Source organism: Poecilia reticulata, linkage group LG18, assembly GCF_000633615.1.
Source record: "Poecilia reticulata strain Guanapo linkage group LG18, Guppy_female_1.0+MT, whole genome shotgun sequence".
Lineage (NCBI taxonomy): Eukaryota > Metazoa > Chordata > Actinopteri > Cyprinodontiformes > Poeciliidae > Poecilia > Poecilia reticulata.
Window position 1 is genome coordinate 7,507,430 of NC_024348.1, and position 23,113 is coordinate 7,530,542.

Genomic DNA, 23,113 nt, shown 5'->3' on the forward strand with positions numbered 1-23,113 from the left:
TCTTTTTTTTTCTCTCTCTCTCCACAGCCGTCCTCCACATAATGCTTCAAAACACTGGAATGACTCTGAAATTATATTTTAGATGTGGTAGTTACAGTGACTTAATGGCATGACTGTAAAAGAGCAATCTAGTTCTTCGAAGGTAGTAGAGCTGAACCAGATATGAATAGATTTAATAGTGCGATACTCTGTATTCATGGACTTTATTGCCCAGCCCAACCATGGAGAGCACCGTTGTTAAGCTAAACCACTGCAGAGCACTTATGCCCCTTTTCCACCAGCTCGACTCGGCCTGGCCCGGCTCGGCTCCGCTTTGCTCGCTTTCCGAGCGTTTCCACCGGCGTTTTTACGGGGCTGGCGCTGCTTTTTAGGCTCCTGCTTCGGAGCAGGACCCTAGTTGTAGGCATTTACAGATGAATATCACTACAGAGCCCCAATATTTGAAATCTAGAGTGAGTGAATATCTGTGATGCAATGTAACCACAAGGTGAAAGGGTAAAAAACTAGCATGCTCTTATTGTTGCTGCTGTTGTGGTTTGGTTAATTATATGGCAATAAAAATGAGATTTCATGTAGAGGATGAAAAAAAATCACACTTCAGTGACCTTAGAACAGAATCTCATTTAGATACCCCGTTCTGTAAAGCATAGAAATAAAACTAAAACATTTTCTTCAACCAAGTTGCATGATTGAGTATAAAGTGTAGATGTTCTGGTTCGATAATAGTGAGACACTTTGAACTGCAACTAGATCTATATGATTCAATGAAGCACTTCAACGAAAGTGAGATAGAAATGGTGATAAATCATGACACAAATTAAATAAGTTTAACTGATTCACCATATAAATCTCACACATGCTCTTATGTTACAAAATTACATAAGTCCTACTGAAATGTTGCAGCCAGGATTTATATTGCTTATTCTCATTCTATGCTACGCAGATACTCTGTCTTCGCTGATGAAAAATGTATCTCTATAAGCTTAGCAGACAACAGAAACATGTAGTTTTTGATTAATTCATCTAATAATTATTTAATTTCTTGGGTGCAGTCCTAAAGTACTGAAGCACTTAAAGATGGTCCTTTCTATAAAAATAAAAACATCATTAGGACTGTGCTGGACTTTTTTCAGAACTTTATTTACTTTTTTTTTTTAATTTTTTTTTTTAATAAAATTACTTTAAAAACTATGGGGACTGTTTTGGTAAATCAAATCTCTGTTACACGGGATCAGACTTTAATCGAGTCTTGCTCCCTGACTCTGTGACTGCTGTAGTTTATGGTTACTGTGTAGAGGTAAAACAATGTGGTCATGGTGGTGCACAACCAAACTGGACTAGGACAAAAGAAAAGAGGGAAAAAAAACGTGTACAGGTTTCGAATGACTCATGTGGCCACATTCCTGACCCAGCAGACAGACTCATTCACCGGCAAGATGCAGCAACTCCCTGGAGGGCTGCAGCCTACACACCATTAGCCTCATCACCTTCTGGGCTCTGAACCACACGCGGAAACGTTTCGCTGCAGCAGCCTGTGCGCACTCCTCATAATGTTTAAATATAGACGTTCATCCTTAATCCCATTGTCCTCAGCACCCATCCAGCTTCACATCGCAACCGCTTCCTTCACACTTTGATCGGATTCAGAAGCTAAACGGTTGATTGCGTAAGAGAGAGTAGAAATGAGGAAGAAGGCGTGAGGGAGGAGGAGGAGGAAGTGGAACAATCCCAGGCTGGATTTAGACGAGTAAAACACCAGCTTGTGTGTACATATTTGGTTCTACCTTCCCGCATACCTGTGGCCTCGTGCGCACGGTTGTGTTATGTTTGTGTGCGTCTGTATTTGCACAAGGGCTGGTTTCATTCAGCGCGGCCTTGTCACGACTCATTCTTCTTACGTGAGTCACCACACTTTAGTAGAAGTCTATTACAGTAGATTCTGGTGATTTAGTTCATGCGGGCACTGTTTGGACTGTGGACACAAATAATTTGCCTGTGGACTCTCTGACCCCCCGTTAGGGCATGAGTCTCCCTTTCTGGCGCATCCCCGTTCCATGTAAACAGGCCCGTGACCGTTTTGTCTCCTTTCATTTGTTAGCGGGGATTATTTTTAGCCCTCCACGATAAGATCCAGACTGCCTTTTCATTCAGCTGAAGTATTGTTAACCAAGACAGGGAATCTCATAACTTCTAGGCGTGTGGGCCCGCTTTGAAAGCAGAGAGAAATTTTCTCTGCCAAGATCAATAATTCCTGTGCTGGTGGTTGTTCATTGACTCTGCGTACACAGTGGCAGGTCCAAAGAGAGTTGAGCAGTAACTGTTTGAGCTTCCCTTTTTATTATCCAACATGATGTCAGCAGGCTTCACAGGGTACAGTCATGTTTACGTATATCTTGGACTTTTTCTTTTTTCTTATCTAAAGGGAGCAGAGATGAAAGAATCCTCAAACTGAGCTAGATCAGATTTTTAGGGTAGATGTTGGACTTAAGCTTGGATGTAAAATGTATTGCCGCTTTCAGGGATAAAAGGATTATAGAAAAATATTTCATTAGAACAAGTAGCAGAACATAAAAAATTTATAAAATGTGTTGAGGTACGTTCTTTTAACAAGACACTCGTAAAGCGAGTCGACCTCAACCCCATGGTGTTGCCATTGGCAGTTTTTCTACCAAACCGGTTCCAGTTGTAAATTGGTATCGCTTGATTAACAACGGTTCTTTTCGTTGCCATGGCTACTTCTCTGGCTTTAACACCAGTAAACTCTACATCCTCTGTGCCAGAGGACAGAACCACCTCAGGAGCAAGGGACTTATGGACTATTATATTATTGCTGTGTATTTTGACATACCCTTTCAATGAGTTTAAGCTTTAACCTTTCTCCAGAAACTAAAAATAGAAAAACATTTGAAGGATCAAAGTTTTAGATTGGACTTTTATATTGACGCAATACTCCAATTTGGTTATCAAGTTGTAGAAACCAAACTGATTCTTTTGTAGAACCAACTAAGAACCAGCTTTACAACCAACTCTGGTTAAGTACCAGACCTGTTATGGAGGAAAAACCCCATCAGCTGTTGTTGGACACTGTAACAGAACCAATTGGACCAGTGGATGTTAAGTTATAAGTAATGATGTCACTTGGTGGTTCAATGTAGGAAACGTTGAGTGACTTGTAAACGGTTGAGTTGGCCTAATTTTTTAGGCAATGTCAACAATTCAGTTAGCTCCATATAGTTGAAAAGCAATTTGCCGCCTCCTTTTAGTCATACCTTGGATGAATCTAGTGTTTAATGCTACTAGCTGAATTCAGTCATAAGCTTCCTAAGGACAATAAGATAGCTGATAACTGACATAGGATGAGGAGTTGAAGTTGGGCTACCACTGTTATGCCCCTAATGGCACCTGCAATGGCACCTGCAATAAAGCGTACGACAATACGTGGAGGTCCACGCATCCTGGAGGTGGACTCAAAACGGACGTCCACCAGACATTTCCTGATAATGGTACATTTTTACGACCATGTACTTTGTGTCGCACAATAAACTGCTCTGTGTTAAACGGTGTTCACATCAAACTGATTTGTATGCAATACCAAGTTTGTAAGGTTGATAGTCGAACCATTTATCAACTTGCAACCAAAAACCAGTTGCAAGGACGCGAATCAGCCAGACTGCCACTTTTTCCTAGGCGCCCAACTAGTTCATCAAACTTGCTACAATCCATTCTGATTGTGGAAAATGGAGGAATTTGTCACGGGACACGTAGACTATCTGTACACTCGATTAGGAAACAGTCTTCGGAAAGTGTGCGCGGAGTCCGTGCGGCTGACAAAATACACGCAGTGCAGCCGAGTATGTTGGAGCCTTTAATCATCAAGAGAGTAAGAGCTGCAGTGGTGAGTCGATGTCAAGTAAAGAGCAGAAAGAACAGCACACCATGGTGATGACAAATGATGCATTTGTCATAATTTTGAATGCGAATGACTGGGCAAAAAGCTAGAGAAAAATATTTTAAGTTATCTTTTATTTAAATATTTTTTAAAGAGAAATCAGAATTGGGTCAGTCGGTATCGGCAGGTTCGACTGGAGACGAGAAGGCGACCTAAACRTAAACCAGCCGTAGAATTCAGATTCAGATTGAACGCCTCAGTTTATCCTCAGTTCACTGAGCACTGAAATGGTCTGCTCCGGCACGGCCTTGCCTTCCCCTCATCATAACCTCCGACAGGTGACGTTAGTTTATATGGTAGCTACCAGCTTGTGTAGTTTTGAAACAGAATTAGGATAAGAGGCAGATTTGGTCAAAAGCTAGATGCTGGCAGCACTGCTGTATGTATAGCATTTTTTCACAGCTGAAGCAAGGAGAGGCATCTTCATGCATCAATAATGTATGAGGTTGTTCTCCAATATGCTAACATGAATTATTTTACAAGCCGAGCCGACCTGTTTCTCCTTCTCCCCCAGCCTCCTCACCCCGAGGACTCGGTACATCTTGTTTTTGTCTCCCGCTTTGGCTCCCCTTCTATTCTCAGACCCCTTTTCTCAAAAAAATCTGAATCTCCTCTCAGAAGTGCGTCTTCCCCTCCTTTGCTGAATAATCTGGGGCTCAGCGGGTTTCTGAGTCTCCCTATGCGTTTCCCTTCCACATCTCTGTGCTCCTTTATAGATTTTCTCCTTTTTAACCACATCCATGCGTAGTACGTGCGCGCCCAGTGCCTCCGCTTTTGTGCGCTATGCTAAGGGAAAAAACAGAGATTCTTGTTGGATAGGATGGGGATTTTGATGAGGAAGAGAACTGTCAGCACACAAGAAGAGGCAGAAAATCCAAACTTGTGAAGTCTCGAGTTTTTCTTTTAAATATTTCTGACTTTTCTCTGGTTTTTCTTTTTATCTGTGACCATCTCTAAGCTTACCCATCCTCACTGGGGTTTGTCCTGACACACTAATCTTGTAGCATTCAAAGCACATTAGCGCATGCTGCTGTGGCAGTTTAAAAGCTGAACCCATTTTTTTTTTCTTTTTTGAAAAAACAGCAATTTGACAGTCATTTAACAAGCAACAATACAGAGCCTACAGCCATGTAAATGTCTTAGTAAAGCTCGATCTGGGCAGAGTCGTGATCTGAGCTAAATGTGAACATCACCATGGCAACTTGCTCTAAAACATGCAGAATTTAAACGGGTAAGATTCTCGTTCGTTGCTACCACTCCACTCTTGAGCACCTTGACATTTGCTAATTAGCTTAGAGCATAAAAACTTTAAAAGGTTCTTTTATTTCTGCAGATTTCTAGTGAAGGACATTCATACCACTAATGTTTACTGGACACGGACGGGGTGGAGGGGATGGCGGCTTGTTGGTGTCTATCCATACATACAGAAAAAAGGTCGATGTAAATGAAAGACATACCTTTCACCAGAATGGTAAACAGTAGCTGAGAAATCTCAGAGCTTCGTCACCAGAGGCCAAGCCGTTGGCAGAGTTCAATAATGAAGCAGCTACATTTCTTTTGGCTGCAGCCTCATATTCTGAGTTTACTTTGAAAATATCTTTCGGTGTTGTCATGGGGTATGAGTGTGGGGGGAGATTTACAGCGATAAACTATAATTGATGATGTTGACAAACCTCAACTAGTCAAACGCAAATTCAAATCCTTCATGTTTTTTTTTTTTCTTTTTCTCGAAGCATTTCTGAGATATCTAAAAGAAAATACAGTTTGGAAGGCTCAATGCCACTGGACATGATGGTGAACCAGAAGTGATCCGCGCCACAGAACCGCCATCTTGATAAGCGTAGATGACCATGGCTTCCAGACAAACAATAAGAAATGTATATTGATGAAGATATACCAACAAAATCACTGCTGTCAGGATCGACCCAAGACGGAGAACGTGGCTTGTTCATTGTTGTCATAGCAACTTCATAGCAACTGTCATGACAGTTGGTTACGGATACCTACCAAGATGGCTGTCGGCTACAAAGTTCCTGGAAGTGTGACGTCACATATTGGCTGGCATTTGCAGAGGAGCCAATCCAAGAGCAACTCTTATTTTCCTTGTTGATGATTGGCTGTAGAGCCGAACTGAGGAAGACTATAGATGTTAGCTTTTGCGCTAGTGCCAAGCCTGTTTCCATTGTTCATATTAATGCATATTTGGGGTTTGAACTATTAAAATAGGTAGTTATAGGCGTTTTTAAAGGGATTCTCAAGTACTCACGGATTTTAGCTTAGTGGCCAGCTGTGGCCCCCATGAATATCCCCACTGTGATATGATTGGGATTTTCACCATTTGTTTGTAGCTAAAGGTACCTTTTTCTATTTGTACATTAAATCATCATTGATTCTGTTTCTTAAATTTAAGTATTTGCTTTAATGCAGTTTGGCTCATGCTAACTTGCTATGGCTATATATCGTCTAGTTTTCAGTTGCTTGTCTCGACTTGGTCAATTAATTTTTTAAGGCAGCTGTACCGAAGACTGGTATATGCACTTAAATTTTAAAGCTAAAACTTTTTGTTTGTTTCAATGGAGTTCTTTTTTTTTCATCTTTATTTTACATCACCTCTTCTGTAAATCCATACAGCGTATCCCTTTACGTTTCATCACTCCTATCGATTATTGAGCAGTGTCAACCCAGAGGTAAAGCAAAAAATTTTTGGTTCACCCAGCTTTTATTACAACCTCCACTCCAGCCATCCCTGTTGTATTTAATTTTAAATTATCGTCCGCTTGTGAAATCGGTTTCTTTTCCCCCCTCTCTCTCAGACTTCACATACGTAGACACAAGAAAAGGACAAGAACAAAATCCCATTCTTTCTGCCTTTTTAAACAGTCCCAGAGGCCTTGGAAGAGTCAGTGCAGCTGATTTTCAACATACATGCCCTCAAGCATTTTTTTGTGCTTATAAACAAACACACACACACACACACACACACACACACACACACATGGTCCTTACATCCTCCAACCAGTCAGTGAGGGCTAGTTCCCTGCCAGATTTGCAACTGGCAAATGCGCAATTCTCAAATCATCTTAAGTCAGCCGGACGCGGTCCGCCTTAAAGTTTAAGACGGGTTTTCTGGAAGCCCGAGGCCAGAGCTCCCATCGCTATGGACGACGGCCAAGACCCATTTCACAGTGCTCTGCTGGTCGGAGATGTGAGGAGGACGATGTAGCGAAGATGCTCTCAAGGGATGATATGCGAGTCGGTCATTAATCTTCAGAGACAGAGTCCAGGCTACGTTTTAAATCATTTCAGTCTAAAGTTCAAGTCAGGTCTGTTGCCGGTTTTATTTCTAAACGATATTTAAAATCTAACTGCACTACAATTAAAATAGGAGTTGTATTATTCAAATTGTTGCAGAATTGTAAAAATGTTCATCAACTACTGTGATTTTGAGGTGCTGTGTGAGAAAAGATGGAAGACTCTACAGTCTGGCTTATAAAGAATGTACAGAATGTTTAGCTGTCTTTCTGCTGAGTTTCATCTGGCTAAACGTCTCAGTATCATAAAGGGTTTATATATTTGCAGGGACTCTCGGACAGCAGTTTACCCTGTTATTCAGGTGCTTTGAGAAATCAGCCGACTGTAATTGAACAATCTTCAGCTTGGCTAGTGCTGACCCGGGTCCGGCCACATGGAAACTCCCATATATCAACGCTGACTTTTTGTGCTGAAGTCAACACTTTTTGATTTGAGAGTTGTTTTGGAGAGAAGAAGACTGAAAGTTGACTATTTTCGCCGCTTGAAAAGAAGTCGGAAATGTAAGGAGCTATTTCAAAGGAAGCAATTTTCTCAGGCCCCATGTGGGCTTTTCATTCAGGCGGCTACTTTTAAGCAGGGATTGATGCTTTAGCAGATAATAGGAACACTACGCTAAGGTCTTGCATTAATGCTCAGTTTTCTCCTTTCTTTCATGGAAAATGCTGATGGACAGGATGTCCGCACCTTTAAAAGTCTTAAATAGTCTTAAATTGATCTAATATCAGGACTGTAAAACATCTTAAATTCAAGAAAATAAATACGCTTATCACAAACCTTGTATTTCTTAGTGGTAGGACTCTTCAATCTCATATATTCTATATAGATATTTTTTTCTAATGGGACTTTTATATCAGGCAAAGATTTGAGTCGTGCGCAAGCATCTTCTCTCTCTGCGTTCTGTGACTCAAGGTGGTTAAGGCTACCTATAACGAGCTGCTAATAAGCTAGCAAGCAAACAATCAAGCCATTAGCAGCTAGAATTTGGCTATCTAGCTAGCAAAGAAAAAAGCCATTAGCAGGCAGCATATGACTATATGTGAGAAGCAGAAAGCTGCTACCTAGAGTCACAAAAGTAGCCTAGAAATGTCCATTTTGGTCCTGTTTCTTTTTTTGCAGCTCATTATATAGGTCTTAAATTTAACTCAAAAAAAAGTTTAAAGCGTAGTTGGTGAAACCTCCAGAAACCCTGGACTGAATCTTGGTTCTTGAAGAAATTCCTACAGCAATAACTGTTTACACTTAACAATGCTACAGCTAAGATAGTTAAGTTAAAAGTCTGATAGTAGATTAAATTGGCTACTAATCTCTGACCAGTACATCTCTGGTAAAACATTCTGAAATGGGAAAATAGTCTGTTATTATTTCAACTAAAAAAAAACAAACTATATGTTCAATTAATTCTCTGTTTAGAAGTGGGAAAATCTGTCTGCATTGCCAAATAGTGCTGCTGGTTTAAGAGGAGATGGTAGAAAACACAGCCAACATGCTGGGATAAACATTGTCGGGAAGATAGGATTTAAAACGCTTCCATCACCTGTTCAGTGACATCAGATCTGTCAAAGCGAACAAAGCTGTGTTTAAAACTGGCTCTGGAGGGACGGGAGCAGCGGAGACAGATTTATATAAACAAGGGTTCTAGAGGCTATGAATGATTGATCACTGCGAATTCTGATCTCAGTTGTATTCAACAATGTTTTGGGTTTTTTCCTCCTCAACCCAAATCATAAATAAATGAATGTGCAGCTGTTTGAGTTTGGTTTGATTTAACAAATCTCAAGTGTTCACTTTGTTTAAAGACGTCTTCCTGTTTTGTCCTTCAACGTTTCAGCGTTTCATCCAGTACCTGGCCTCCAGAAACACTCTGTTCAACCTCAGCAACTTCTTGGATAAGGGAGCTCTGCAAGGTAAGAGCCTTTCATTTTTGTACAAATGTCACAAGTCCGTGCAATTATGTCTCATATTTTCACAAGTGGGATGGATAAACATCAAAGGATGTAAAGACAAAAAGGATTAAGTTGGTTTAAGACTGTATGATCTTTCAGGTTACGACATGTCAACCTTTATCAGACGATACAGTCGCTACCTGAACGAAAAGGCCATGTCCTACAGACTGGTGGCTGTGGATTTCACCAAGATGAAGAGAGGGTATGTTTAAAATGAGCTTATTAATTTACATTGTAATGAATAATATTTTATTTATTTATGGCTTTGGTTGTGTTGACCGAATCGAGTGTTGTAGGTATCGCTGGGCAATATGACTTAAAAGTAAAATCAAATATTTTTGCGTACCAGATTCCATTTAATCGATTTCTTTTCCCCCTCTCTATTTTCTAAAAAAGTCATTGCAAATAACAGAAAATAATTTCAAAAAGTGTTTTTTATTTAAATCATTCATTCTTTGAAGTTGTATGATTGATTATTAAGGCAAGGCTACAAAACCTTTTAATTGTTCAATTTGGAGAATAAAGTTATACTATAAGAAGAATAAAGATGGAATTTTACCAGAAGAAGGTCTTAAAATTACAAACTGAAAACTTGTTTTAATGAGAGTCATTGGCTCAGTTGTTTCAAAGTTCTGCTGTTAATAATTTGATGTTGATGCATTAAAGATTAAATATTTCCTTACCTGTAAAACCCATCCATCCATCCATCCATCCATTTTCTTTACATCCTTGWCCCWTARTGGGGTCGGGAGGGTTGCTGGTGCCCATCTCCAGCTAACGTTCCGGGCGAGAGGCAGGGTACATCCTGGACAGGTTGCCAGTCTGTCGCAGGGCAACACAGAGACGCACAGGACAAACAACCATGCACATACACACTCACACCTAGGGACAATTAGGAGAGGCCAATTAACCTGACAGTCATGTTTTTGGACTGTGGGAGGAAACCGGAGTACCCAGAGAAAACCAACGCATGCACAGGGAGAACATACAAACTCCATGCAGAAAGACTGGGGCCGGGAATCGAACCCAGAACCTTCTTGCTAAAAGGCAACAGCTCTACCAACCGCGCCACTGTGCGTCCCCTACCTGTAAAACCGATACCAAATTATAGCTTCATAAGATGAAGGTATTTTTTTGTGTTGGAGTTCTCATAAAATTACCACTTTTTATCCTGGTAATTTTAGAACTTTACTCATATTATTTCAACTTTACTGCCATACGACTGTATTCTTGTAATGTTATGGCTTCATTCTTGTAAGTCAAAAAAAAAAAAAAGAAAAAAAGTTGGCTGGGCCTTTGTTGACCTGAATTCAACGTCCTAATAAACAGAATCGGTAAAACATGCTTGTCAAACAAGATGGCCGCCCTGGATGTGCTGACATCACTCTGAACTATGGAAACCCAAGGAGGGCATTGGTGGATAAAAAAAAAATCCAGATTTTCCAAAATGTTAACCGTCGAAAACCAAAAAATTTATTAATTCATAAAACTGATGTATCGTCCACACATAGTTACATGAGCACAACTTTGATGAGTGCGGTGAAGGGCTCAGAGTGTCTGCCATTAAACGTGACGAAAACTGAGCTACGTTTGTGTACTGCTGAATCGGCTTTGAAACGAGGCCACCAAACCTTCACGCCGAGTCCTAATCTTAATCATTGCTAACGATCTCTCAGCCAGGAAGCGAACCTCCTCTTTTCCTCCAAGCTCTGAAAGACACCCACTGTATGTGAGTTAATAAAAGCTGGAGGAAGCTGTGGTTTAAAAATAAGTGGCTACGTGTTTCTACAAGGTCATATCAGGAAGACCTGTGCCAGACTTCGAAGCAAAGTCTCGTTATTTTTTTTTTTTACCATAACTCTCATTCCCAGATGTTAGTTTCGAGCTTTTCGCAACCGTCGGCAACAAGATTAGAGCGAAACCTCTGGTTTACTCTCTCACATTTCTACCAACGTCTGCATAGGTTTCCTCCTCAAGCTCTCGCCTGTAACCGTGTGCTTCCTGTTTTGTCAGCGTTGACGGCGTGATGCGCACCATGAACGCAGAGAAGCTCATCAAGACTCTGCCCATCATCCAGAACCAGCTGGACGCTCTGCTGGACTTTCAGGTATCTGCTGATGCAATCGACCAGATCCGGAAACGAGAACTTTGAGATCTGTGGACGTAGTGGTCACGTTTTAGGGCGTGTGTGGGGCTTCAAAGACTGATAGAAATGTTGGGATCACACCACCTGCCTGTGTCTGTTTTTATGTTTAAACATGATGTTTCCAACAGCCAACTCAGGGAGGAAAGGTTTTGTTATCTGGTGAACAATCTTTCTGTGTGGCTGATATCATCCTTCCATGATCAGTCTGGTGACGTGATGAAGATGGCACCTTCATCTTCTCTCTCTCTCTTCCCTGCAGGCCAATCCTAACGAGCTGACCAACGGAGTGATCAACTCGGCCTTCATGCTGCTCTTCAAAGACTCCATAAGGCTCTTTGCTGCGTACAATGAAGGAGTCATCAACCTATTGGGTAGCACACGTCCCTTTCATACAAACGTTTCACGCTAATGGAAATTGTCACATTAGTTTGTCAAATTATCAGTTATCAATCCTCCCAGAGGTTCTGGATATTTTTAAAAAAGTTCATCCTGTCGAAAAGTCGTCCAATCATGTTGAAGTTATGCTTCATAGTTAAATTTTTTTTTTTAAAGATTTTCAGGGTTTTGTCATCTGCGCTTCATAATCTGGAGAAATCTCTGCAGTCCCTCCCACACGTCAATCTCAGAAATCTGCCTTCAGGCAGCGCTGCATGAGAAGTATCCCATATTTCTACGTCCACAGATCTCCCATATTTCTATATCTGGGGGACACTTTCCGGAAAAGCTACTACACATTAAGAGTTAAACTGATTCAGTGTAAATAAAATAAATTAAAAAAACACAGGGATACAACTAACAATCATTTTAGTAAACAATGAGTCTGTCGATTAATCGGTAGAATGATAATTCTGCCAAATAATCAATTATTTGATAGATAATTGAATGTAGCATAATTAATCAACAAAAAACAATAATTCTATTGCTTAATTGACAAAATGATTGTTTAATTGGTTAAAAATTGGCCCATCCCACAGATTTTTCACGTAAGCCTTTTTATACAATATTAGAAATACATTTAATGATGCAAATAAATATTTTTTTAATTTAAAAAAATATTTTATTGCCTAAAATGCAACACTGTAGCATTCCTTTAGTGATCGCTTCATCAAAGGATGCATCTGTAGCTAAATAAATGCTTCTAAAAAAAAAAAAAAACTTGACCTGATTGACTTAACATCAGTACAGTGCGGGGCTGATCTGGTTGTTATTGTTTTTGGATTAACCAATTAATACTTGGATAGGAAAAGGTGCCTAAAAGGAAATTTTGTAGTTTTGGCTTAATTGCTGTTAACGTAATTACCGTTCTTTCAGCAATTGGACCTTTTTTTTTTTTAACCTTGTATACTTTAATTAATGATTAATCGACTACTAAATTAGTAGGCGACCATTTAAAAAAATCAATTAATTACGATTAATCGTTTCCACCTTAACCATATCTAAAAATCCTCTGAGCTTTTTTAAAGATGGAACAAGGTAAACTAAAGAAACTTTCTCTCTGTTGGACGGGTGATGTGTCCAAACCAGACATATTCATTCTTTAACTTTTTTTCCACATTTTCTTAGTTTGTAGCTACCACTACAAACTTTGGCGTCTTTTTTGGGGGGAGATTTTACTTGATAAACCTACGGACTGTAACAAAGAGGTTCACGAAAGGGAAGCTGATCTCAGCTGATGGGGAAGCTGGATTGAGGCTGCAAAAGGTTCACCTAAAAATCCAGCCAGATACGGCTACAATATAATGATCTGGATCAAAGCGTATTCATGGTTAAGATTTTCTTTCTTGAAGGGGGGGGGGGAAAGGCAATTCTTCAGCCCTTTTCCTCCTACCTCACAATTATATAATACCTTCTGTCGAGTCTGTCACATAAAATCCAAATAAAAGACGTTAAAGTTTGCTGTTGTAGCATAAGTACGACTGCTTTTGCAAGGCAATGTAGCGTTCAGTGGTGTAATGGGTTATTGTAATGACACCTTTAGTGCTGGAGGATATGTAATTTAGGGTAACTGGCCATGTGTTCAGTCATGCAGATGCTGCTGTCTAACAGATATGTAAACACCAGCAACACGCGCACAGAAGCTCTGAGCGTTTCGTCTCCTCCTCATGTAAAAACCTTTTCATTTTTGCTCAGTTTTAATCTTTCTCGACTGTCTGTGTGTGTTTGTTTTTTCTCCTGTAGAGAAATACTTTGACATGAAGAAGAACCAGTGTAAAGACGCTCTAGACATCTACAAGAAGTTTCTTTACAGAATGACAAAGCTGTCGGAGTTCCTCAAAGTGGCTGAGGTACACGAGCACACAGACAAACCCGCAGAGAGGGACGCACAGATTCTCTTTATCCACTTCCGATACAGATTTGGCGCCAGCTGATACCGATCCGATACAGAAAAAAAACAATGTTGATATGACTTAAAACTTTTCTTCTTTAAAAAAAACTTGCTAAATTACACATTTATTTGCCAACTCTGTAGACTTGCATGCACCGATAGCTTCAGAGACTTGATCAAACATGTAAAAACATCATTTGGCTCAGTTAGTGCAGAATAACAACCAATGTGAAATAAATAACAAACTTAAAACTGACTAAAACAATACGTTGACTATCTTGGTCAAACATGCAAAAACTAACAAACTTTTTTCCGAATGTTTCAGAAAGTGAACCGCTTGAATGCTAAATATAATGTAAAATAAACAATAAAGCATAAAATTAGGCTGAATAAATCTCTTGTGGATCGGGCACATTGTCACCAATACTCGATCTGGAATTTTTTCAGTTTAAACAGGTTCGCTTTTCAGGGTTTTTGGTTTGTTTTTTTAGATTCTTAATTCTAAATCACTATCTGTACATCTCCTAGCTGTATGTAGATTCTTATAATCCAGCTCTCCTAACCCAGATGTTCTCCAACGTTACTTTAATGTGTTCATTTTTCACACGGCGGCTGCAGTTCTGCTCACTCAGCGTTGCTGAACCAAGCCATCCCCGACTTACACCTCTGCCCCCACATTTAATACACACACATACATACGCGCGCACACACATAAATATATATATATATATAGACCAAAAATAACCATAAGATGGAGGACGTGGTTAGGCGCTCTGTTAGCTCCCTCCGCCTAATCCTCTCCTCTGCCTCGCTCCTCTTTTCTCCCTCTGACAAAGATGGATACCCGAGTGGGTCTCCTTCCCCCGACACCCACAGATCATCCCTCTTTCCCTCTCTCCCTCTCGCCGCTGTGCCCCGTTCCGTCTCCGTAGTTTAAACAGGAAGCCGACGTGCATTTCAGACACGGAATGGGGAAACGTTCCCATTTAGACGTCTTCGTCTTTTTACGATTACGTTTTAAGGACTACCCCAGACGGCTACAGACATTAAAAAAATCTATATATATATATGTAGGAAAGGGAATAAATAATGAGTTGCTTCGTTTTTAGATTTAACGTCTCCAGTGTGAAGGAGCAGATTTTAATCTACAATATGTTTTTTTCCCCCTCAATAAATGTGTTTTCATCTGATGCAGTGACTTAGAAGAACTAAAGCATCAGCTGGTGGTACAGCGAACATTTTGTGTACGTTTTATATACGCAAATTGACAGCATGATGGTAAATGAGGTAGCTGCAGATGGATAAGAAATCAATTTCCACGGAGGAGTTATGATGCTGAAGAGAGTTACAATTCTCACAACAGTCTTAAAATGACACGTCGACCGATAGGTGTTCTCCTAAACTGGATATTTATGGAGAAAGAAAAATGTTTTACGTTTAGTACATTAAGAGATTACAATGTGAATTTCTATTAGGAAATAAGCACACAGGCTTAGATTCAAATTATGAACTTAAATTTATGCAACTCTTTATACAAAAATAAAGAAAATGAAAAGCACATATACATGTATAACTTTAGAACAAAATAAAACTGAGAATTACTACAACCCATTTTATCAAGGTGCTAGAAGCATTTCAACACAGTGCCACCTTCAGTCAAAGCTCCAGCAAAGAGATCAGTATTCGTTTGTAGAACAGATGTCAATTTTTCTATTAAGCATAAATGTGTTGGATTCTGTTTTGTGAGAATGTCAGATTGCAGAACTCTGAGTTATTGGTTTTGAGTCCTCGCTGTAAAAACATTAGATATTAAATATGTTTCTTACAGTTGAGCAAATGTTAGAGTACCTGAATAGTAAATAAGGAAAAACACATTTCTGCTCAACATGTGGCTATTCCTTAAGAGCCAAAGAGACTATCTGCTGGACAAAGAGGGTAGAGAAAAAGAAATGTGAAAGTCAAAGTAATGGATTGTGGGGAGGGATTAGTTACAGTTCATTTAATGTGTCTGTGGAGCCGTATCACTGCGGGTCACCCGAGTTCATCAAGCAGAGTTCTAGCAGGACACATGAAGCAGACAGCTGTGCGCCGTCAGGCTCCCGACACTCAAAAGACATCCATAACTCTCGTGGCTAAAATGAGCTCAGCTCCACGTCCCTGTTGGTCGTTCCAAAAACATCTGCAGAGTTTGGTCTCCTCGGCTCGGTGCGCGCAGAAAGGAAAGACTAGCTTTACACGTTCTCAACAAAATATTTGTTGAATTAGCATCACTGTATTCCAAAAATACATTTATTTTGTAAATACCACAACCTATACCATATTTATCTTAGATTTACCACTTCAGTTTAGTGTTAAAGGGGCAGTATTATGTATTTTCCAAACTGTCAACCTCAGTTGTAAAAATGCAAATATGATTTAAATGAAATTTGACTTTGTAATTGAACACCTTGGAATTGGGCCTTTGTCTCTTTAAGGACTTCCTGCTCTTTCTGAAACTCCGCCTTTAACAACATTTTTACCAGTGTTGCTCTGAGAAGTAGCTCGTATAATGAGCTCAACTGATGTTTGCTAATTCCTGCTGGCTAGTCTGAAGGAGCTGAGTGGAGGCATAAAGGGGGAGAGCTGTTCTATAATGCGGAAGCTTGGAAACTGCAGCTGGGAGGAGGAGCTTTGTCTCGAAGGCGGAGCCAGGTCCATCCAGGTGTTTTGCACAGCTGAATTGTTGCCATGGAGATTAAACGATTTCTCAAACATGCCTGAAATAATCAAAGCAGCACTCCAAGTATGTTTATGATGAGGGAATAACTATAACACGATGTAAAGCTAAAAAAATGGATTTCACACAACACTGCCCCTTTAAACAAAGTGTTTGCATATGAAACCCAACTGGCTGGTTGCGAGAAGGACATGACGTTGTTTATCTGTGTCCCAACAAGTCGACGTGTTGCGTTCCGTAGAGGTGAATTCCTGGAGTTCGGTGTCACTTTAAGTGTTCCCACAGCATGCCTGCTCCGCCTTCAAGAGCCCGACATGTTTTCTCATCGTTCAGTCACTGCTGCCATTTCCTGTCGATGTCACACGCATTTGCTTGTTTGTTTCTGTTTGTTTTTTTTGTTGACACATTGCCACTGCATGAGGTAATGATTCCCCTATGTTTTTTTTTTGTTTGTTTTCTTCTCCATTTTATCCCCCACCTATACTTCCCTCCCTACTTTTTCTTTTCTTTTTGTTTTGACGACAGCAAGTTGGAATAGATCAGGGTGACATCCCAGATCTCTCACAGGTCAGTGTACATGCCACCTTCCACCTCTCTATTCAACTCCAGCTCCTGTTTTCTATCTTTCCCTTTCTTTTTGTTTTCATATTTTCAGCAATATATGTGGCTTCCTTTTTTCCCCATTAACTCACCTTTTCTTTTCAATCTGTATTCCCTCTCAATCAACTCTTTTGTTCACCTTCCCGCCCATATTTTCTGGTTTTTATTTATTTTTTTGTTTAACCAGCCATCATGTTAGAAGGCCTCTCTGCTGGATTTGCCTGAATATCCTTTCCTATTATTTCCTTTCTCTCTCCTCCTAATTTCTTATTATAGATCCAGGTTGAGGTGTGTTAGTTTGGCCCCATGCCATGAGCAGAATTGATGAAAAGACTTGTTTTTTCTTTTTTAAAACCTGGGGCAAATGAACACAGTGAGGCTGGCCTTGAAATTAGGAAAACAAAGATAATGAACAGAAGAAAAGATTTTGTAAAAAAAAAAAAAAAGCATCTCTGCTTGGATAAGGAATGCGATTTGTTCTTTTAATCCTCAAAATGTTTTAATTTGCTTTTTATCCAGCTGTGAAAGTGTTTATCAAAACTCCTTGAAGCAGGGTTTATTTTTTTTATGCCCTTTATGTTGTATTTGTTTACCTTTCTTTGATAATTTTTTTTCTTGGTCAGATTTTCTCAGGTTATGATAAATATTTGGTGCTAAAACTTGTTTTAATCATCTTTATATAAAAAGTCCTTGGCTTTGTGTGCTAGTTACATAAAAGAGCCGCAACCAGAGATTGATTTGTGTTGTTCATTGATCATTGGTTGATTTAAATCATTCATGTAAAACTTTGCTCCAAGGACCTCATTAATTTCCTTTGTTGTCAGCCAGCAATTTAAAAATCATACATTTAGTTTTATAACGATGTCTGAAAACAAAAGCTTCCTATTTTTAAAGTTGTTGTAACTACAGGAAGTTTGACCTTCACATGCACATCCAAGTATTGGTTAGGTAACTTGAAATTATTTTTAAATGCTAACATTTCAGCAAAGAAAACTCGGAGGTTATAATTTGTTTATTGTATAAATACAGTATACAGTATTTATAGAATGCTGTGTGTTTTTGGGTGCTGAGTTGAATTGAATAAATCTACAGATGTCCCTGTGCAGCTCAGTCTTTTGGGAATGTTCAATAATACTCCCAGTCAAAGGGGGGCGCCAAACACACATCGAGTAAAGAAAACACTTCTGATCTTTGGTAGAATAATATAAAAGTTGTTTTACAGTGACGAGAGCTTTTTATTTTCCCATTGTGTTGGTAATTTTTATAATTCTAAAAAGAAAAGACTAAATGAATATCGGTTGAGTTTATATTAACATTACTAGCAGCTAGCATGTCTAGCACTTCTAAAACATTAATACTGTTCCACCTTCCTGCAATCTGCTGAAATTCTCCTACTAGAGGTGAGCGGATTGATCCAAAGATATTGATATTGATAAGTCGGCTTTAGTATCGAATTAATATTAGGGTGATAAGAGCAAACCTTTAGTTTCAGATTTTCTGTTATTTTATTTTTGTAATGCACTTTTTTAACTCTGCTATAAAGATTTTTGCTGTGATTTGCTCTCAAATTATAAAGTTTTGCACTTTTGCTCTAGAAAATAATGCACACACTTGTTTTTTGTTTTTTTTCTATTTTTGCTTGTAAATTCTGTCCTTAACAAAATAATCCAAAAGAAAAACTAGTTAAAAGTCCTTAAATTTCTTTTAAAAGCTTTGTTGGCCTTGAATATGTTAATCTCTGATCTTAAATTTTGTCATGCCAGCATTATTAGATATAGTTCATTTAATAGTTCATATATTTTGTTTTTCTCATGTGACTTTTTTGTTATGCGAAAGTTTGTCACACTCAGACATCTTCACTACGTCCTCTGGTTGAGGCTACAGCTAACTAGCTGCTAACATACCCCTGTTGGCTAAGTAGCTTTTTTGCATCTTTCATGGACAGGCAGAAATTTTTCGCCAATAGCCTGTAGGAAATCCATTCATTTCTGGGGAGACATACGTCTTAAATTCCATTTAAAATGGTCTTAAAAGTCTTAAATATGAGTTGGTAAACCTCCTACTTCTTAACTTTATATTCTTAGAGTCAGAAGCCAGCTCGGTTTATTGGTAAAAATATGTTGAATATGAGAGGTTGAGTTTATACTAACCTTATTGAAAGGGGAAGAAATTTTAAAAAATCTATAATTTTTCTGACTACTTTGTGTATTGCCATCATTATCGCAACAGTTTATTCATTTGTAGCCTTTTGATTCTTTTATTTTTCTGTCCAAGAATCAGAAATCTCTTTGTACATTGCAGATCTCAGTGAAACGTGTCCTTGATCACACATTTTAAAAAAGAAAAAAAAAGACAGGTTAATGTGTACAGAGGAGAGTCGGTTTGTCTGAGGTCAGAGTTGAATAATCCTGTATTTGCAGTCAATAACGAGTGTTTTTCCTCCCCTCCCACTCTGTTGCAGAAAACTAAAGGATCATACATTGTAGGTGGTGGGTTGCAAACTGTACCGCTTCCCCACTCAAACCTCCATAAAGGAAAATTCCGCCTTTAACCTAGGCCCTATTTTTTTCCAATCTTAGTTTTTAACGGGGTCAAAAATCTGCGTTGTGCAAGAATCCTGTGGCCAGTTTGTCTGATTATTGCTTTACCATCATTCTGCAGGCTAGTGGGCAAAGTCCTTGCCTTTTGCCTCTTATTGATTTTGGAATTTTTACATAACTTAAGGTAAACATTAAGAAGCAGCTTTGGTAATTTGTGTTTTGCAGTTTGGCTGGTTTGTTTCCAGATTTAAAACTTTTAAAGCCTTTCAGTTCTGGTTGTGTTGGGTCAGCGATGACGACGAAACCACATAGAATGGTTTGTGTTGTTCCTTTGTTGTAAAATAAATTGTTTTTATGGAGGGTTTTTTAACTCAAGGGAAGCTGAGAGGCCAGTTTTTCCAGTTTGCGTTTCTACTTCCCATTATTTTTGGGACGTTAATCACCATGTCTAAGATAACCAAGCTGTGGCTGTATTAGTGGCTGTTCCTCAACAGCTGTTAATCTGTAATGAGAAGGGTTCTCTGAGAGCGCTAACCAGTTCAGGAAACCCCTTCAGGTCTGCTTCCTGTGTTTTCTCTGCTCAGTTTGTAAAGGGTTCCTACTCAGCCTGGAAAGGCCTGGGGTTTGATTTAAGCCTGGAGAAGTATGGAAATGTCAACTGGAGTAAAGGAAAGTACGAGAATTTACTAAGACAGTTTACCCACATTGTTCAAAACGTCCATCTCTATTTCATCCATCCATCCATCTGTCCATCCTTATTAATCCATCCTTCTCTAATTTATCCATCAATACTTTCTCCACCTATATTTTGTCCATCCAGCTGTATGTCATGCATTCTTAGTATTTCATCCAGCCATCCATCCTTCTGGACTTCATCCATCTAACCATTTCATCCATCCATCCATGTCATCCACCATATTTTTCCCATATTCCCATATTTTTATCTCCTACATCTTTCTTCCTTTCCATATTTAATCCAGCCATCCTTTCGTCCATCTGTCGTTGTTCATCTACTTATCCATCCATCTTTATTTTCAACTCCCTCTGTCCCTCTCTCCTTAAAGCGAGACCAAGGTAGAAAAGTCTACCATAGATTGGGAAGTGATAGTGGAAAATGAAGCTTTGTGCTGATTGGATAGAGTAACTCTGTTCTTCACTGATTTCTCTCAGCTTCTCCCTGTTTCCATCGGTTTCTCTAAACACAATGTTTGACCAAATATTTCTCTGTAAACTAGAGAAATAAAACATTTAGGTGTGACAGAGGCTCACCTGGAAGATGTTATTTACTATCTAAAAGTTGAGTCTGATTGCAGGTTTCACTTTACCCTAAGTATAGATCTGCATAATGATGTATGAATGTGTGCATATGTGTGATTGTGCTCTATATAAATCCAGTCCCTTTAGCATTCTGTCAAGTCTTGACACTAAATCACCAAAAGATGAGAAATAATAGCGCCCAGGTGTAAATCTAGTGGAATTTTCCTTTAAGAACCTGCATGAGGATCATAGTGGCTCTACTCGAGTGTGCAAGCATACATACAACAGCTTGAGCATTTACAGGCATGACAATCCCCCTTTTTTCTTTCTCTCTCGCTACTGTACAATTGCCGACTCAGTTAATACATGTGTGTTGGCATCAGGTGGATTGCTTGTAGCTGTCTCTCACACACACACTCACATGCACTCACCCACTCTGGCAGGTGTGACACAGACGGCAAAAGGCCACGGAAGCTCATGAATAGGAAATGAGGCTTCACTCCTGCACCCCTCCATCTTCATCTGCATGAAGAAGTCTCTGCAGAAAGAGGGTTGTTTTTCTTTTTTTTTTTTTTCCCCCTCGTCACTCATCTAAATTCCATCCTCCTCCTTACACGGTGTTCATAATGTGTTTGTCATGCACGACAGCACTGCTTCAGTGTGCTTGACAAGAATAGTGAATGGCCTGGTTATTACGACGCAGTTATTGTCTTGTGCTGACTTTTATCCATGCCTTCCAAAAGTTAAGCATACAGTACTGGCTAAGCATTGGTCAGTGTCTGGTGAGGTGATTTATATATGATGATTTTAAAGGATATTTTCCGTTATGCACTGATGAAGCAAACTGAATTTTACCCGAAAGTATGCGTTGGTTTTATTTGGGTCGATTTAAATTAATATTTCTGAAATGTAAGGGGCTAAGAAACAGGTACATAAATAAAACTCTGAACTATTAATTTTTTTTTTCAGTAATATATCACACTTCAGTGATATATTACAGAAATCTGAAATCGTCATTGTAATAAATCAAGGATGTGCGACCTTTACAACTTAAACAGCCATTTTTACTCTCAATCCAGCCAAATAAAAACTCGTTTAGAGACGTTAATGTTGCACAACATTCAGAAAATGACATATTGTAAGTTTTGATAAATATATACTTAAGGAAATGTTATTTGAAGCACACATAGTCCAACCCTAATGGCAAGAAAATCAGATTTAAAAGCATATTACTTGTACTTTTAGTGTTGTTCTTTATGGAAATTTAGTTCAGATATTCCAGGAATAAACTGGAAAAATTAAGTCTTATTGGATCTAAATTTAGAAATATTACCCATTTTTCTTTCTAAATTACTTTTAGCCAAACTTACCAACTGCACTACATTTCCATGCAACTTCCATGCCACTGTTATGACAGTTTGGTATGAGACAGATGATGTGTAAAAATATAAAAAAATAAAAATTGAGCTCTTCTGCCGGTGTTTATAGTGTTAACTAGAAACAACCAATTAGAACCAGGGGGCGGTCTTAGCACTGTCGATCACAATCTGATTATCCAGGTTAGTTGGCATGGCCACCAATGATGGTGGAAAAACGATTTTTCTGTAACGGTAAGTTATTTCTCTGCCACTAGCACATTTAGCTTCGAGTTCATGAGGCTGAGTGACGGCATAGAGACCCGCCTCGTAGTTCTGATTGGTTGATTTGTTCGGGAGCGGTGCATTTCTTCACACAGCAATAGCAGTAGAGAAAGAAGGTGGAGGAGCTCGATCTCTTAACAGATTATCTGTCTGGTAGCAAACTATCACAATAATTATGACAATTTTAACAAATATGTAGAAAACATATTCTTTTATAAGTTACATACTGCACCTTTAAGAGCCACTGTGGAAGGTCCAAAGAACAACTTGTGGCTCTGGGCCCCTGGTGACCATTAAACCAGCTAAAATTAGCTTGTTTTTGTCAATGAAAATCAAAATGCCACCAAGTAAACTTCCTGTTATGCAACAGTTTTTACTCTCATATTTCTGCTTCACTAGGAATTAAACTGTTACTTTTAAATAAAAAATATTAAGGTGAATTTGTGTACAAGTACTATGATATTTTTACTTGAAATAAAATTAAGTAAAAAAAAGCAAAACAACTTTCTTTATTTTTACCTATTCAGACCGGTTGACTTCTTATAGCTCACGCCGCTGTTTCTTTAACAACTGGGTGTTGGCAGGCTCCCATAACCTCGCCAGCCAGAGACCTCTGAGCACTGTATGCATTTACGTGCAAGTCCACATCGCTGCCAGCAACATTCTTGTGGACGGAGAGGCAGA

General features: G+C 39.1%; 1 protein-coding gene across 2 annotated transcripts in view; it reads left to right on the plus strand.

Moving 5' to 3' along the window:
- LOC103480389 (phosphatidylinositol-binding clathrin assembly protein) overlaps nucleotides 1-23,113 on the plus strand; it is a 100,774-nt gene that overhangs the window by 42,566 nt on the left and 35,095 nt on the right. Inside the window, exons 3-9 of one of the 2 annotated variants that reach the window (XM_008435311.2) lie at nucleotides 9,090-9,165; nucleotides 9,304-9,406; nucleotides 11,218-11,311; nucleotides 11,610-11,721; nucleotides 13,529-13,635; nucleotides 16,918-16,959; nucleotides 19,454-19,474. In XM_008435311.2, the coding sequence (XP_008433533.1) occupies nucleotides 9,090-9,165; nucleotides 9,304-9,406; nucleotides 11,218-11,311; nucleotides 11,610-11,721; nucleotides 13,529-13,635; nucleotides 16,918-16,959; nucleotides 19,454-19,474 (555 nt within the window). The remainder of the gene's footprint in view (nucleotides 1-9,089; nucleotides 9,166-9,303; nucleotides 9,407-11,217; nucleotides 11,312-11,609; nucleotides 11,722-13,528; nucleotides 13,636-16,917; nucleotides 16,960-19,453; nucleotides 19,475-23,113) is intronic. The other variant, XM_008435312.2, reaches the window with a different exon arrangement.